The following is a 13,166-nucleotide window of genomic DNA, read 5'->3' on the forward strand; positions in this document are numbered from 1 at the left end:
TCAATCTCAAAAGTCATAATGGAATTCACCCGGTCAACTTATTGTGCTCAGATCAAAAAAATTTGATCAATTTGGGTGGGCAACCAATTAGGAATTTCCCCCTCAATTCTACATCCACTTAGTGAAAGACAAGAAATCTATAATTTGGGTTTTCTCATTCAAAAATAGATTATTTTTTCCCATATCCAATGAGGTTAAGGACTCCATGTCTCTTACCCATTCAAGAATCAGACCTTGCAAAGAATTTCCCCCCAATTTCAACTCCTATAATAACTTCAATGACTTCAATCTTCGAATAGATTCGTGAATGTTGACATTTAGTGCATTATCAAAAAGTGTCAAGTTCTTCAATTTGTTAAGCCTTTCAATACTCATTGGGATCTCAAACTCCAAAGAAATGTCCTCCAGATTTGGAAACTCCAAATCCCTCAGATCTTTCACTCGCTGGAATGGGGTCTCTGAGTTTGGAATGAGGTCTTTGAGTTTTTTCTGACCCAGAAAGATCATTCTTAGACTACTCATGTTGTCGATGGACAAGGGATTTCTACATAAGAATTGATTCTCTGTCATCTTGACAATTTCTCTCAAATGAGTTAGTCTGATAATTTGGGAAGGAATCTCACCTTCAAGAGAATTACTGCTTAGATCCAAGTAATGGAGCTTTCTAAAAAAGGTGAGTTGAAATGCTATATGTAGAGATAAGGAATTAGATGAGACATCAATTCTTCTTTTTAGACATGGATAGTGAACTACAAGTGGTTGAATTTGAAATGCACCTAAGAGGTTTTCACATCTATGGGACAAATTTCAGTAGTAAACTTTTCCCTTTCAAAATTTGTATATAGAAATATTAAATCATTTTTACTTGTAAGATTTTAGAGTAGTATTATTGAATACAATGTTATATCGACATGTTTTTTTAGCAATTTGTCTAAATTAATTTAAAAAAAAGATAGATAGATTGTAGTGTGGATGAAGACCTATATTTGTGTTGCTTGATGTGGTATCACATGGTTGGTTGTTCCTTTGAACTAAGGGATAGTCATCATCAATAATACCAACTTTAATGTCATAACTATTGGTGTAATGTGTAAAAAACATTGGATATAAAATCAATGAAGTGTAAGTATTAGTCAATGACTAGTATAACCACCATTACAACATACTCGAGGAGTTTTTCTTTCACATAATTTTGGTAGTAATTTAGGGCAGAGTGTATGAAGAAAATATTCATTAGGGTAGAGGGTTTAGTAATTGAACATTGTAACTTAGCACTTCTTAAAATTTAACATGCAAATTTTAAATCACTCCAAATATTTATAAAAACTTATAGTTTTCAATATGGGAGCTTTCACTTATATTTTATCAAAAACACAACTAGGAGCCAAACTATACAATTAATGAAAAAACCATAGAATTCACAAATACGCTACACAATTGTTTCAATGTAATTGTTTGGCATAGAATGGGGCATTCAATCCATTCAATTGTCCTAATATAGGATTATCAATAGAGTTTAATTCTTTCCTAGAACAAAAATCAAGTAAACAACCACTTGAGATCTCTGTGATAACCTTCTAGAAACACTAACAAATTAATCCTATCGCTCAAATATGACTACCAAATGAAATCTTAGCTCATGGAAAAGCAAGAAGAAGAAAGCAAACACAACATAATTGAAACAATACTTCCAAATACTTAATACATCACAAAATATAGATTCTTTAAAGTTATTTAATCATAAAACCATTTTTGAAAACCAAAATAGAAAAGGAATCAAGTCCCTACCTCAATTTTGCAAGCTTTAATGAAAGAAATTGAAGAGAAGGTGAACAAATTAATATTCAATAAATAAATATCTATTGTTTAAATGTCATCATCATAATTAACCTTTAATGAAAAATATAATAATTAGGTTATAAATAATATTAACACCAAATATATATTCTATTAATATAAATTTAGCACTTAGATATTGTCACTTTAAAATTTTCAGTGATGTACCTACAAGACTAGTTAATTGTCCTTAATTGTCCTTACACAGGAAAATGGCTTAGGTTAGGTTTGGATTTGGATCTTTTGGTTACCTCCCCTCTACCACCATCAAGACATATGAAGGCCCACTCAGACCTATGAAACCATGTGGCATACTCACATGTACAAAACAACCTACATGCATAAATAATATGTATGTGAAAACAAATGATGGAGATATAATTGATACATTGTATGAGCCTCACAAGTGAGGAATATGACATCATCCCTCTTCCTTCAAAAAAATTATGTAGAAAGCATCATAAGCATGTGTATAAAACATGTAAGTATCCTTATTCATCATCAATAAGATTATTACAACCACGAGTGAGACCATAGTAATATATATCATAATTATGAAACATAAACATTATCAAAATACGATCATAAGGATAAGATAATAATGGATTAATCATATCAATGTATCCACCATAAAGTCTAGATCATCTAGTAGCATCTTCACCAAGTCACTATACCAAAGCATTACAAACAACCTAGCATAGATTCAAAAAAAAGGTCCTACTGTGCACATAAGTTAAAATAATTTAAACATATGCAAGGGTATTACATCTACCCTTTTATATTTTTTGCCATGCTAATATTTTTACACATGTCTTACCTCTTCTTTATCTCTCCTTAATGATTAATGTTTGAGGTTGATTTGACACATCAAGGAAATAAATTACTTGATTCAAACTAGAAACTATGCACGACACCCTTTTTTTTTCATAAACTAAATGGATCTTATATGTGAGAATATATAGAAACATTAGGCAAGATGGAGATGTGTGTTTGTGTGTGTGTGTGTGTGTGTGTGAGAGAGAGAGAGAGAGAGAGAGAGAGAGAGAGAGCATTTGTGATTACTTTAGAAGAGGAGTGTAAGTATGTAAAGGATAAATACCATACCAACCAACTAAGAAAGATGCCACATCCACAATCCACCTATGCACATAAGTATGATTGATCCACTATTATTGCAAACATCAACCTTTTTAAATAACATCCACCATTAATGTAAGGGTATTACATCCACCCTTTTATATTTTTTTCCATGCTAATATTTTTACAGGTGCCTTACCTCTTCTTTATCTCTCCTTAATGATTAATGTTTGAGATTGATTTGACACATCAAGGAAATAAATTACTTGATTCACACTAGAAACTATGCACAACACCCTTTTTTTTTCATAAACTAAATGGATCTTATATGTGAGAATATATAGAAACATTAGCCAAGATGGAGATGTGTGTGTGTGTGTGTGTGTGTGTGTGTGTGTGTGTGTGAGAGAGAGAGAGAGAGAGAGAGAGAGAGAGAGTTCATGATTACTTTAGAAGAGGAGTGGAAGTATGTAAAGGATAAATATCATGCCAACCAACTAAGAAAGATGCCACATCCACAATCCACCTATCCACATAAGTATGGTTGATCCACTATTATTGCAAACATCAACCTTTTTTTGGAATAGTTGATTTTATCTATAATAAATGGTTAAATTACCTATCTTAGTATCAAAGCCATCTTTAACATTTAAATTATTTTTTAAATTTCAGTGAATTTACTTATATGTTCATTTGTATTTTAATTCTCACACTTTTTAAATAAATAAATTTCAATTTATTCTTTTGAAAAATTGATTTTTTTGTAAAGATGGTGTCGAAGTCAACTTTGACAAAGCTTTAAGTTTTATTGTTTTATTTTTTTCACTATATTTTTCACTTCTTTCACAATAGAATAATGATTGTTTTAACCCAATAATTTCTAAAAATCACCAAGAAATAATTGTTGTATATATGTATGTCTTCATGTACTATGTGTAACTTATCTTTTCTTAGCTACCATAGTACAACACTTTAAATCATCTAAAATACGTGAATATATTTAGGGAAACACTTTTATATACTAATTTTAGTTAACGAAAGCTTTATTTATTCTTTTTATTTATTTTTCTCAATCAAATACTTGTTGGCGTATCCCTTGCACCTCCCTTACATCTCCTTTCGGTGAAAGTGAATCAAATACCTTTCGGTGTATCCCTTGCACCTCCCTTTGGTACTATGTGTAACTTATCTTTTCTTAGCTACCATAGTACAACACTTTAAATCATCTAAAATACATGAATGCATTTAGGGAAACACTATTATATACTATTTTTAGTTAACAAAAGCTTTATTTAATCTTTTTATTTATTTCTCTCAATCAAATACTTGTTGGCATATCCTTTGCACCTCCCTTACACCTCCTTTCAATGAAAGCGAATCAAATACCTTTCGGCATATCCCTTGCACCTCCTTTCAGTACTATGTGTGACTTATCTTTTCTTAGCTACCATAGTACAACACTTTAAATCATCTAAAATACATGAATGTATTTAAGAAAACACTTTTATATACTATTTTTAGTTAACGAAAGCTTTATTTAATCTTTTTATTTATTTCTCCCAATCAAATACTTGTTGGCGAATCCCTTGCACCTCCTTCGGTGAAAATGCTAGTACATAAACTCATTTAAACTTTTGAATTTTGAAATCTTTTGTCTCGATCTAATGAAAACATTAATCTATGTGAATAGCAAATCAATTTGTTTAGAACTTTGATATAACGCGTGTTCATATGTCTTCATAATTTGCATCCGCCAACATTCGTTCGTTTTGCTCGCTATAGATGAGGAATACCGTCGGCCAGTTATCCACTGGCCTAGCGATGTGCCGTAAGTAGTTCCGTGTCGAAAAATGACGTGTCAATTGCGGTCCGTTGTCATCTTTCGGAGAACTGCTGGAATTAACGAACTTACCTTTAAAAGGAGGGCCCACGATAAACTTAATATGAAAATCTCCGGTGTAAACCTACACGTGTCAACCTGGTGCAACATCTTTTTGGCAAGTAGTAGATTTTTGGAAGACTTGTTTCCTTCACCGTAATCCATCCAAAGGAAAGTTGGAAGTCAAATAAGGAAAGTAAATTAATTCATTATATGATTCTGTGAGTGTTTTAGTTTTAATGTTTGAGATCACATTTTGTGATCTATTATATAATTTTAAATTTTTTTAAATTTTTAGTTTTATTTTTTTTCAATTTTCCTTTTTATCATTAATTTTGAAGTTTTGAACAATGTTGATGGAAAAACATTCACGAAATCAAATAAAAAGGCGTAAAAAAGTCAGCAACTAACTTTGGTTTTGTGTGTAGAATGACTGGTGTAGACTGACTGGTGGTGGTGTTCTGTTCAGGGTTAGGGTTTTTAACTGTTTTTTTAGGGTTTTTTAATGGGGAGTCAGAGTGGTGGTGGAGACGGCTCTGTTAAGGTTTCGACAGAGATCGTGATGGAGATGAGTTTGCTCCTTTCAAGTTGGATGGGTTTGTTTCTCGTGGTCTCTTCTTTTAAAGTTGCTTCCTTTTTTGTTGAGATGGGCTCTGACTCTTCCTCTCTTGCCTTCTATATCTCATGGAAGTTGTGGGTTTTAGGGGATTCTTCACTTGTATGGCTGTAGTGAGGGCTGAGTTTGGGGCTTTGTCATTCTTATGTGTTGGTTTTGCAAATTCTATTAAGGTGTATTTTGTGTGTACAGTTGATCCTGGTGTTATAGAGGTTGATTGTTTGGTTAGCCTTGATCCTGGCCCTATGGCGGTCGATTTTATCGGTGAAACTGTCTACACTGAAATTTTTTAACTGTTTTATAATATTTTTGATATGTTAACTTTTTATTATTTTTTAATTTGGTGGACAGAGTATGGTGTCAGTGGAGGAATCTTCAGCGCAAGATCCACCGGCACCAGGAAACCTCCGACCAAAGTGATCTGCGATAAAAGCTAAGATCATGACGTTTCTCCAGCCCGCGGCGAAGTGTTTTGGAACGTGGTTACCGAGGGGACGGAGGACTGTTATAGGTGCTACCAGTGCTTCCATCCCAGGGACTCTGCAAGTCGACATGATTTCGGTAAGAATGCATAGTCTTGTCCTGTTCAAATTTTTATTTCTACTCCTGTTTTAGATCTGGAAAACGGGATAAACATTTGAAATTTGAATTATTTGTTTGGATAAAGTGGTGTGATATTGTTACTAGGATTTAACTATCTAATTTTTCTAGTCAAAATTAATTGATGTACATCTGATGACTAGTGATTCAACGAATCCATCTTTAGTCTTATTGAAACACAGTTTAACCTCATCCCAGTACTACACCAGCTAGAACTTGAATGAAGGTAGTACTAAGCTAGAATTTGGATGAGGGTAGTACTAAGATGAGTGACCTTCGGATGCACCTAGATCTAATGGATGTTAGTGTTCCAATTATTCTCATGAAAGATGGATTTATGTGAATCATTACTAATGAAATGTAGGTCAATGAGTTTGAATAAAAAAGTACACAGTTAAATCTTATAACCATATGAAAATTTAACTTACTGTAGAAAATATTCCCTATGAATAAATTATATGTATTTTTGGCTGAAAACTTACCATTAAATGATTTAAGAACACAGAAATCTTTGTGAAAGAACACCCAACGTGACGGTCAAATCCTAGGCCGATTCCACAAATCATTTTATTTTATTTATTTTTTTATTTTAATAATAGAAAACGAATTACTTGACTATTCAATAGGGTTTTCTTGACTAAAAGTTCTTGTTGGTGTTGTTGTGGTCAGGACAGCCTAATATTTCCGATGGAAGAATAACCATAAATAGTTCTCCGTTCACAAGCATGACCAAATCTACTATACAGGTTGCAGTTGCAGTGGCTTTAGTGGGAGGGAGCTTCAGTGTGATGTTGCAAGTGCCCGGAGGTGTCAATGAATCAGGAAGCGCCGTCATGGGGCACACCAAAGCATTCAAAGTATTCTTGGTCACAGACATTGTAGCTTTCCAGACTTCAGTGGTAGTTTGTATGACCGTGGCCACTCTCTCACAGATACCTTCAAAATTTGACTACCTCATCTGCGCCGCTCTATGGGTAGCAACAATGTGCTTCACTGTCAACTTCCACGCTGCAGTGTATGTAATGGTGCTCCCTAACATTAAATTGGTTGTGCTACTTTCTGTTGCCATATTTGTCATAGCAATGCTGCTGCTGGCATTATATTATCTCTTCGCTGTGTCCTAGTTAAGTTAGGGCAAGGCAAATATAGTGTAGCTAATAGTTGTGATTAATTATTAGTTCCTGTAAAGGCACCATATTATTGTATCCATCCATATTCATTCACTTCTTTTTTTCAATTAAATCAATCAGCAGAATTTAAAATCTTAAATGTAACTTATAAGCTTTGTCATGACTATTTTAATAAATGTTTTTCTTTTGATCGGTAAGAGTTCAATTTGATCCCAAGACCTAGTTAAGAAGCTCACAATTTACCATTGTGTTGTAGGTTCTACAAAAATAACTAATATTTGTACATTTTTTATCTTATTTTTTCATATATCTATAATTATTACTCTTTGATAAGAAGTTGCCAAAGATGTGAGCTTAAAATACAAAGTAGACAAATGTTTAATATATTGTTCATTTTATAATTCTCTACTTAAAAATAACTTTCAATACATGGTTGTTTAGAAGTTGTTAGTTCTTTACTTAATTCTTGTCAGCGAAATAGTTGTCCTTATCTATCACCCATCTTACATCATTATCTTTGGTACGGTAATAATATAACTATTGGATAACTATGATATATTGTATGTTATCATAAAATAGATGAATATTAATTCTTAGTATGATTCTTGACCTAGAAAAGATTTTTCTCTTCCTTAATTGGATTTATTATAAATGTTTCCATTCTAATTTGATTTGATTGCTTAGTGTCCTAATTTTAATAATAATAGTATTATGAATTTTTCTAAACCTTTAGCTAAAGATATTAGAGATAGATCAAAATTTTTATATTTATTCAAATTTAGTGCTTTTTATATCCTTGTGCAATTCATTCCTTCATATTTTAGGTTGCTTAAAATAAAATAATTAGACTTTGTGTACAATAAGGTTCTCTAATCCTAAACCTAAATTTGAGATGGGTTGAGACCCTCCAAAAAGAGAAGGGGCTGACCCTGAAGTATGGAGGTAACCTCCTAGTAGTCTAACCTATACCAACTTTAAACAAAATCCAATTGTCATTAGCCACAGTCCTTATACTACTATGTATAACAAACTAAATAATAAACTGACAACATTTAAAGACATCATTGCTATTGGTCCACTTAATTGAAATAGTCCAAAAAACTCCATGGGTGTAAAGTTTAGAGACATAATAATAAAAACATAAATAAAACACAATAGAACCCAGGCTAGATGCTTTCTTCCTTCTCTTGGTTACCATTCTTTTGCTCCTTAGAAGCTTACCCCGTTGCCTCCTCCTTCTCTACTTTCATAGGTTTGTCTAGGATGGTTTTTAGCTAATCCTCTACCAAGAACCCAGTCCCAGAATGGGAATCATTGGCTACTACATGAGGTAAGACATATTCCAAGGATGAGTAGGAATTTATTTTCAACAATGCAACTAATTGATGAGGATTGCATATTTACTTTTAATGATAAAAATTGGAACCTGGTTAAAAAAGTTTCCTTATAGTAGAAAAAGTTGTGAAAGTAGGCAGCTTATATCTTTTTACAGGTCATACTGCTCCTAGTTTAATAATTTAAGACAAATGAATATTCAGGAACAATTTCTTTAGTTTAGCAGGGAGAACAAATGATTGTTGTAGAGTCTAATACAACACTATGACACAATAGACTTGGGCTCATGAGCAAGAAATGTATGAATTTCCTTCATTCAAAGAAAGTTTTATCAGGTCTAAAATGTGTCAATATGGATTTCTATAAAAGTTGTGTATATGGAAAACAAAAGAGAATGAATTTTGTGAAGAGTGGGAATGAAAAGAAAAATGAGGAATTAGAGCTTGTGAATACAGATGTATGGCGAATAGCTCAGGAATCTTCCTTTGGTGGCTCTCGTTATTATGTTATATTATTGATAATGCAAGTGGAAAATTATGGGTTTATTTCCATATACAAAAATCTAATGTATTTCAAACTTTTAAGAAATGGAAATGATTGGCTAAGAATGAGACTGGTAAAAAGATAAAATGTCTGAGAGTTGATAATGGTGTTGAATATTGTAGAATATAATTTGGAGATTATTGTTCCTCTAGTGGTATTTCTAGACATAAAACTATTTTGAGGACTCCATAGAAAAATCGAGTGACTAAATGCATGAATAGGAAAATAATGAAATGTGCAAAGAGTGTGAGGTTTCATGCTATGTTAACCTTAAATATGTTGGAGGAGGATGTTAATACTACTATATATTTGATTAATTGAGGCCCCTCTACTCCTTTGGGCTGTGGTATTCTAGAGGAAGCATGAACTGGTAAGAATGTGAGTTATTTTTTTCTTAGAACATTTGGTTGTGAATTATTTGCACATATTGATTATGAAAATAGAACCAAGCTAGAAGCTAAGTCAAATAAATGTGTATTTGTTGGATATGATATGAAAATGATGAATTTGGTTATAAGCTTTGGGATTTTGAAAATAATAAAATTGTAGAAGTAGGGATGTCATATTTAAGGAGAAAGTATTGTACAAATATCTGTTGCAACAACATGAGAAGAAAGAAAATGATTATGTAGTGGTGGATGTTACTCTAAAAGGTGATGTTCCAGTAGTCCCTCATGCTCTGCACCAACCATAATAACAAATACCACACACCACAATGAATGGTAGTCAGTCAACAAGGACAAGGAGATGTCCAATTTTTTTCCCCTCTTTTTATTCTATTTTATTAATAGATACTAGTGAAGCTAAATGTTATGATGAAGTTGTGCAGGTGGATACAAAGATTCAATGGGAGTCTGCAATCAAACATGGGATTTATGCAAGTTGCCTATAGGTAAAAGGGCTTTAAATAATAAATGTGTTTATAGGTTGAAAGAAGAGGATGAAGTTGAGAAACAATTTAAAGCTAGGTTAGTGGTAAATGGATTTACACATAAAAATGCATTGATTTTGATGAGATATTTTCTCCTCTTATTAAAATGACTTCTATTTGTACTATTTTAAGTATTGTGGCTACTGAGATATGTTGTAGGAACAATAGGATATAAAATCATGTACTATACATATAATAATTTTGGTTTGATTGGTTATACTGATGGTGATTTTACAGGTAACATTGATGATAAGAAGAGAACTTCATAGTATATCTTTCACTTTGGATAAGGAATCCTATCATAGGCATCAAAGAAGAAGTCTATAGTGATGATCTTATCAATTGAAGTAGAAAATACTACTATTACTTCCATAATATTTCAAGCAGTATAGATGCATTAATTTTTGTTAGATTTACAACATAATCAAGAGGAATCAACATCAATCCTTTGTGATAACAAATCAACAATTGTATTATCCAAGAATCATGTATTTCATAAAGGAATAAACATACTAATCTACAAGGTACAACTTCATTAGGGAATTGGTTAACAATGGAGAAATTTACCTTGAATTATGCAACTCTAAGAAATAATTGGTGGATATTTTCACTAAGACATTAGAAAAGCATAGCTTTGAATAAGTGTGAGAAAAAATGGGTGTTATTAATGTAAAATTTATTAGTCACAAAAATTAAGGGGGAGTGTTGGGAGATATTAATATCAGCCACCAACCCACCATCGATAGCCTACAATCTGTTGTTTAGTGTTATTAAAAAACATACAATCTTTCATCTATCATTGGCCTCCCACTACTTGCCAATAATGAATGTTATGTATTATTATAATATATTATAATATTTTTTAATAAATGTGATAGGTATTCTAAAGAATTCTCATAACTCTATAAATAGATGCTTTATGTAATGTATTCGAGAAGCCAACAAGACAATATGTATACATATTTTATTTTTTATATATTTTTCTTTCTCTTTGTCTTCAATGTCAAAATATGATTTGGAGAAATAAATTTTACCCCTTACCATGTGTACTTGTAAGATGGAAGTCTTGAACTAGGTTGATGGACAATGTATGCCAGACAATTTCAAATCTAGATATGAGATGGTAGGTGATATTTTAACTTAGTTATGCTTATTTGTAGTTGCTTTAGGAGTAGGAGCACCTAAGTCCTTAGTAACATTTTGAATTGAACTTATAAGCTCCTAAACTAAAAATAATAACATTAGGTATATTTGAATTATTATCCATATTCAATATATAATCAACAATGAGAGTAGAAGTAATGTAGGAGCCTTTAAATTGAAATTGAGAGCTAAAGATTGCTTCCTTACATTGACCCCATGATTATATTTATTAATGTACATCAAATATTATTGAAGATGGAGAATTTTTCTTAATAAGTGAAAATATAGAATTTAAAACACAAGGGAAAAAACTGAGTGCACAAGAAAACAAGATTTGCCACAATTTATAGATGCAAATTAACATCATGATGATTATAGATTGAAGACTGTTTAAAATCATTAAACTATGCAATCTTTGATGGAGGTTAGTCTTCTAATCATAATTTTCTTTCTTATTTTGTATTTGATTCATTTACCATTGAACCAAAACCCATTTAACCAATCTAACAAAGGGATGCTTAGTTACATAATATCTATGATAGATGTGATTTGTAAATGCAAATCTTCCTTTCTAATATGAAAGGGAACACAAAAATGAGGATTTTTAACAAAGAATTGGATGCTAAAAGAAAAATTCAATGCATGCTTCTTGTTGAAGTTATAAATGATATAGAGTTCTTGTTGAAGTTACAAATGCTACAAAGCTCTTTTTGAAGTTGTAAATGATACAGAGGTCTTTTTGAAGTTGTAAGATGATACAATGCCATTGGACCTTTACAAATAGGGTACTAGCTAATCTCGAGACAAAATGTACCACAGACAAAAATGCTGAAAATTTCAAAACATTTCATTGTATTTTAATTTCTCTAAAATTTAGTGAATGGTGCAATTTGTAGGTAGGATAGCCATGTCCTACAAAAAATAGAGATGTAAAGCATTGAAGAGAATTGTAAAATGGTGACATATGGCTAGTAATATAAATATTACAATTAAAGACCCCACAATGACCAAGCATTTATATTGCAATGGGACCATACTTCAAAGGTCAATGGGCGGGCTAGATTCTATGTATAAAAACATCATACACAATGCAACAATAACTTCAATATTGTTAATTATTAACCCTATTTGGGAGTGGGACCAAACATGAAACATCTAGGAATGTCCATTTCTTAACACACAACAACCTATTTTTCCTCTCATCAAATACTTGTGTAAAATTTGTTAATATTATGTAGTTAATGTTTGTTTGAACAAATGTACTTACTAATAGTTTCACTGCATTAACATCAAAGTACTTCATCACCACACAAGTATGTAAAAATTAGGCTGATCCAAACAATCATCTATTCTCTACTATTGTGACTATGGTGGTGGAATTGAGAATGATAGTAGCATGGAGGTTGGACAAAGTGATAATAGGCATCTAGCCTCTCACAAATTTGTGCATCTACCAAAGAAAAGCCCTCTTAAAGATCATATCTAGAAGATTCAAAGCTTCCCAAAATAGTAGTAGAAGTTTTGGCCAACCAAAAAACTATTACAACCTTCTATTTCAAAAAAAGATTCCTCACATTTTTATAGAAACATAGATATCCACCTACAAAGAGGTCATTAAGAAAACATGGTTCATAGGAAGAGATCCAAAAACTTCAAAACCACATTTCAATGTAGATTACTAGGGACACAACACAATATCACTACAAAGATACAATGTTTCATCATTGGGAAACTCCCAAGAATGTTTGCTCCAACATAGTTAGGTGCATTCCATTTCAAAAGTGACTCACACACACCACATCATTTCTCAATCTACGGTGCCTATTCTAGTTTTAATACCACATGAAAGTGGATAATGCATGCTTTTAATATATCTTTCACAATGATTACATAGACTATATAAGATCCTAATTTAGAGTTAGTTGGGGAACTTCTCATTAGGACTAACATTAATGATATGGATAAGTTGACTGATTGATTAACATAAATAGTTAAACAATCATTTATAATGTAATATTAGAATTATGCCAACATATAGTCCATATTTTCCTCCATCAATCATGATAACTAAGAGGT

The 13,166-nt window shown here is 31.9% G+C and overlaps 1 protein-coding gene across 2 annotated transcripts; it reads left to right on the forward strand.

Annotated features, from left to right (window-relative positions):
* Positions 1-5,300: 5,300 nt before the first annotated feature.
* On the forward strand, positions 5,301-7,277 carry LOC149558328 (ankyrin repeat-containing protein ITN1-like). 2 transcript variants are annotated; one of them, XM_089832591.1, is made up of 3 exons: positions 5,301-5,388; positions 5,760-5,969; positions 6,683-7,277. In XM_089832591.1, the coding sequence occupies exons 2-3, from the start codon at positions 5,850-5,852 to the stop codon at positions 7,130-7,132; spliced, it is 570 nt and encodes a 189-aa protein (XP_089688717.1). In that variant the 5' UTR covers positions 5,301-5,388; positions 5,760-5,849; the 3' UTR covers positions 7,133-7,277. The 2 variants fall into 2 exon arrangements, with proteins under 2 accessions (XP_089688717.1, XP_089688718.1); XM_089832592.1 differs by lacking the exon at positions 5,301-5,388 and adding an exon at positions 5,652-5,672.
* The last annotated feature ends 5,889 nt before the right edge of the window (positions 7,278-13,166 follow it).

Source organism: Cupressus sempervirens, chromosome 5 (genome assembly GCF_028749045.1).
Source record: "Cupressus sempervirens isolate cs-2001-9-10 chromosome 5, ASM2874904v1, whole genome shotgun sequence".
NCBI lineage: Eukaryota > Viridiplantae > Streptophyta > Pinopsida > Cupressales > Cupressaceae > Cupressus > Cupressus sempervirens.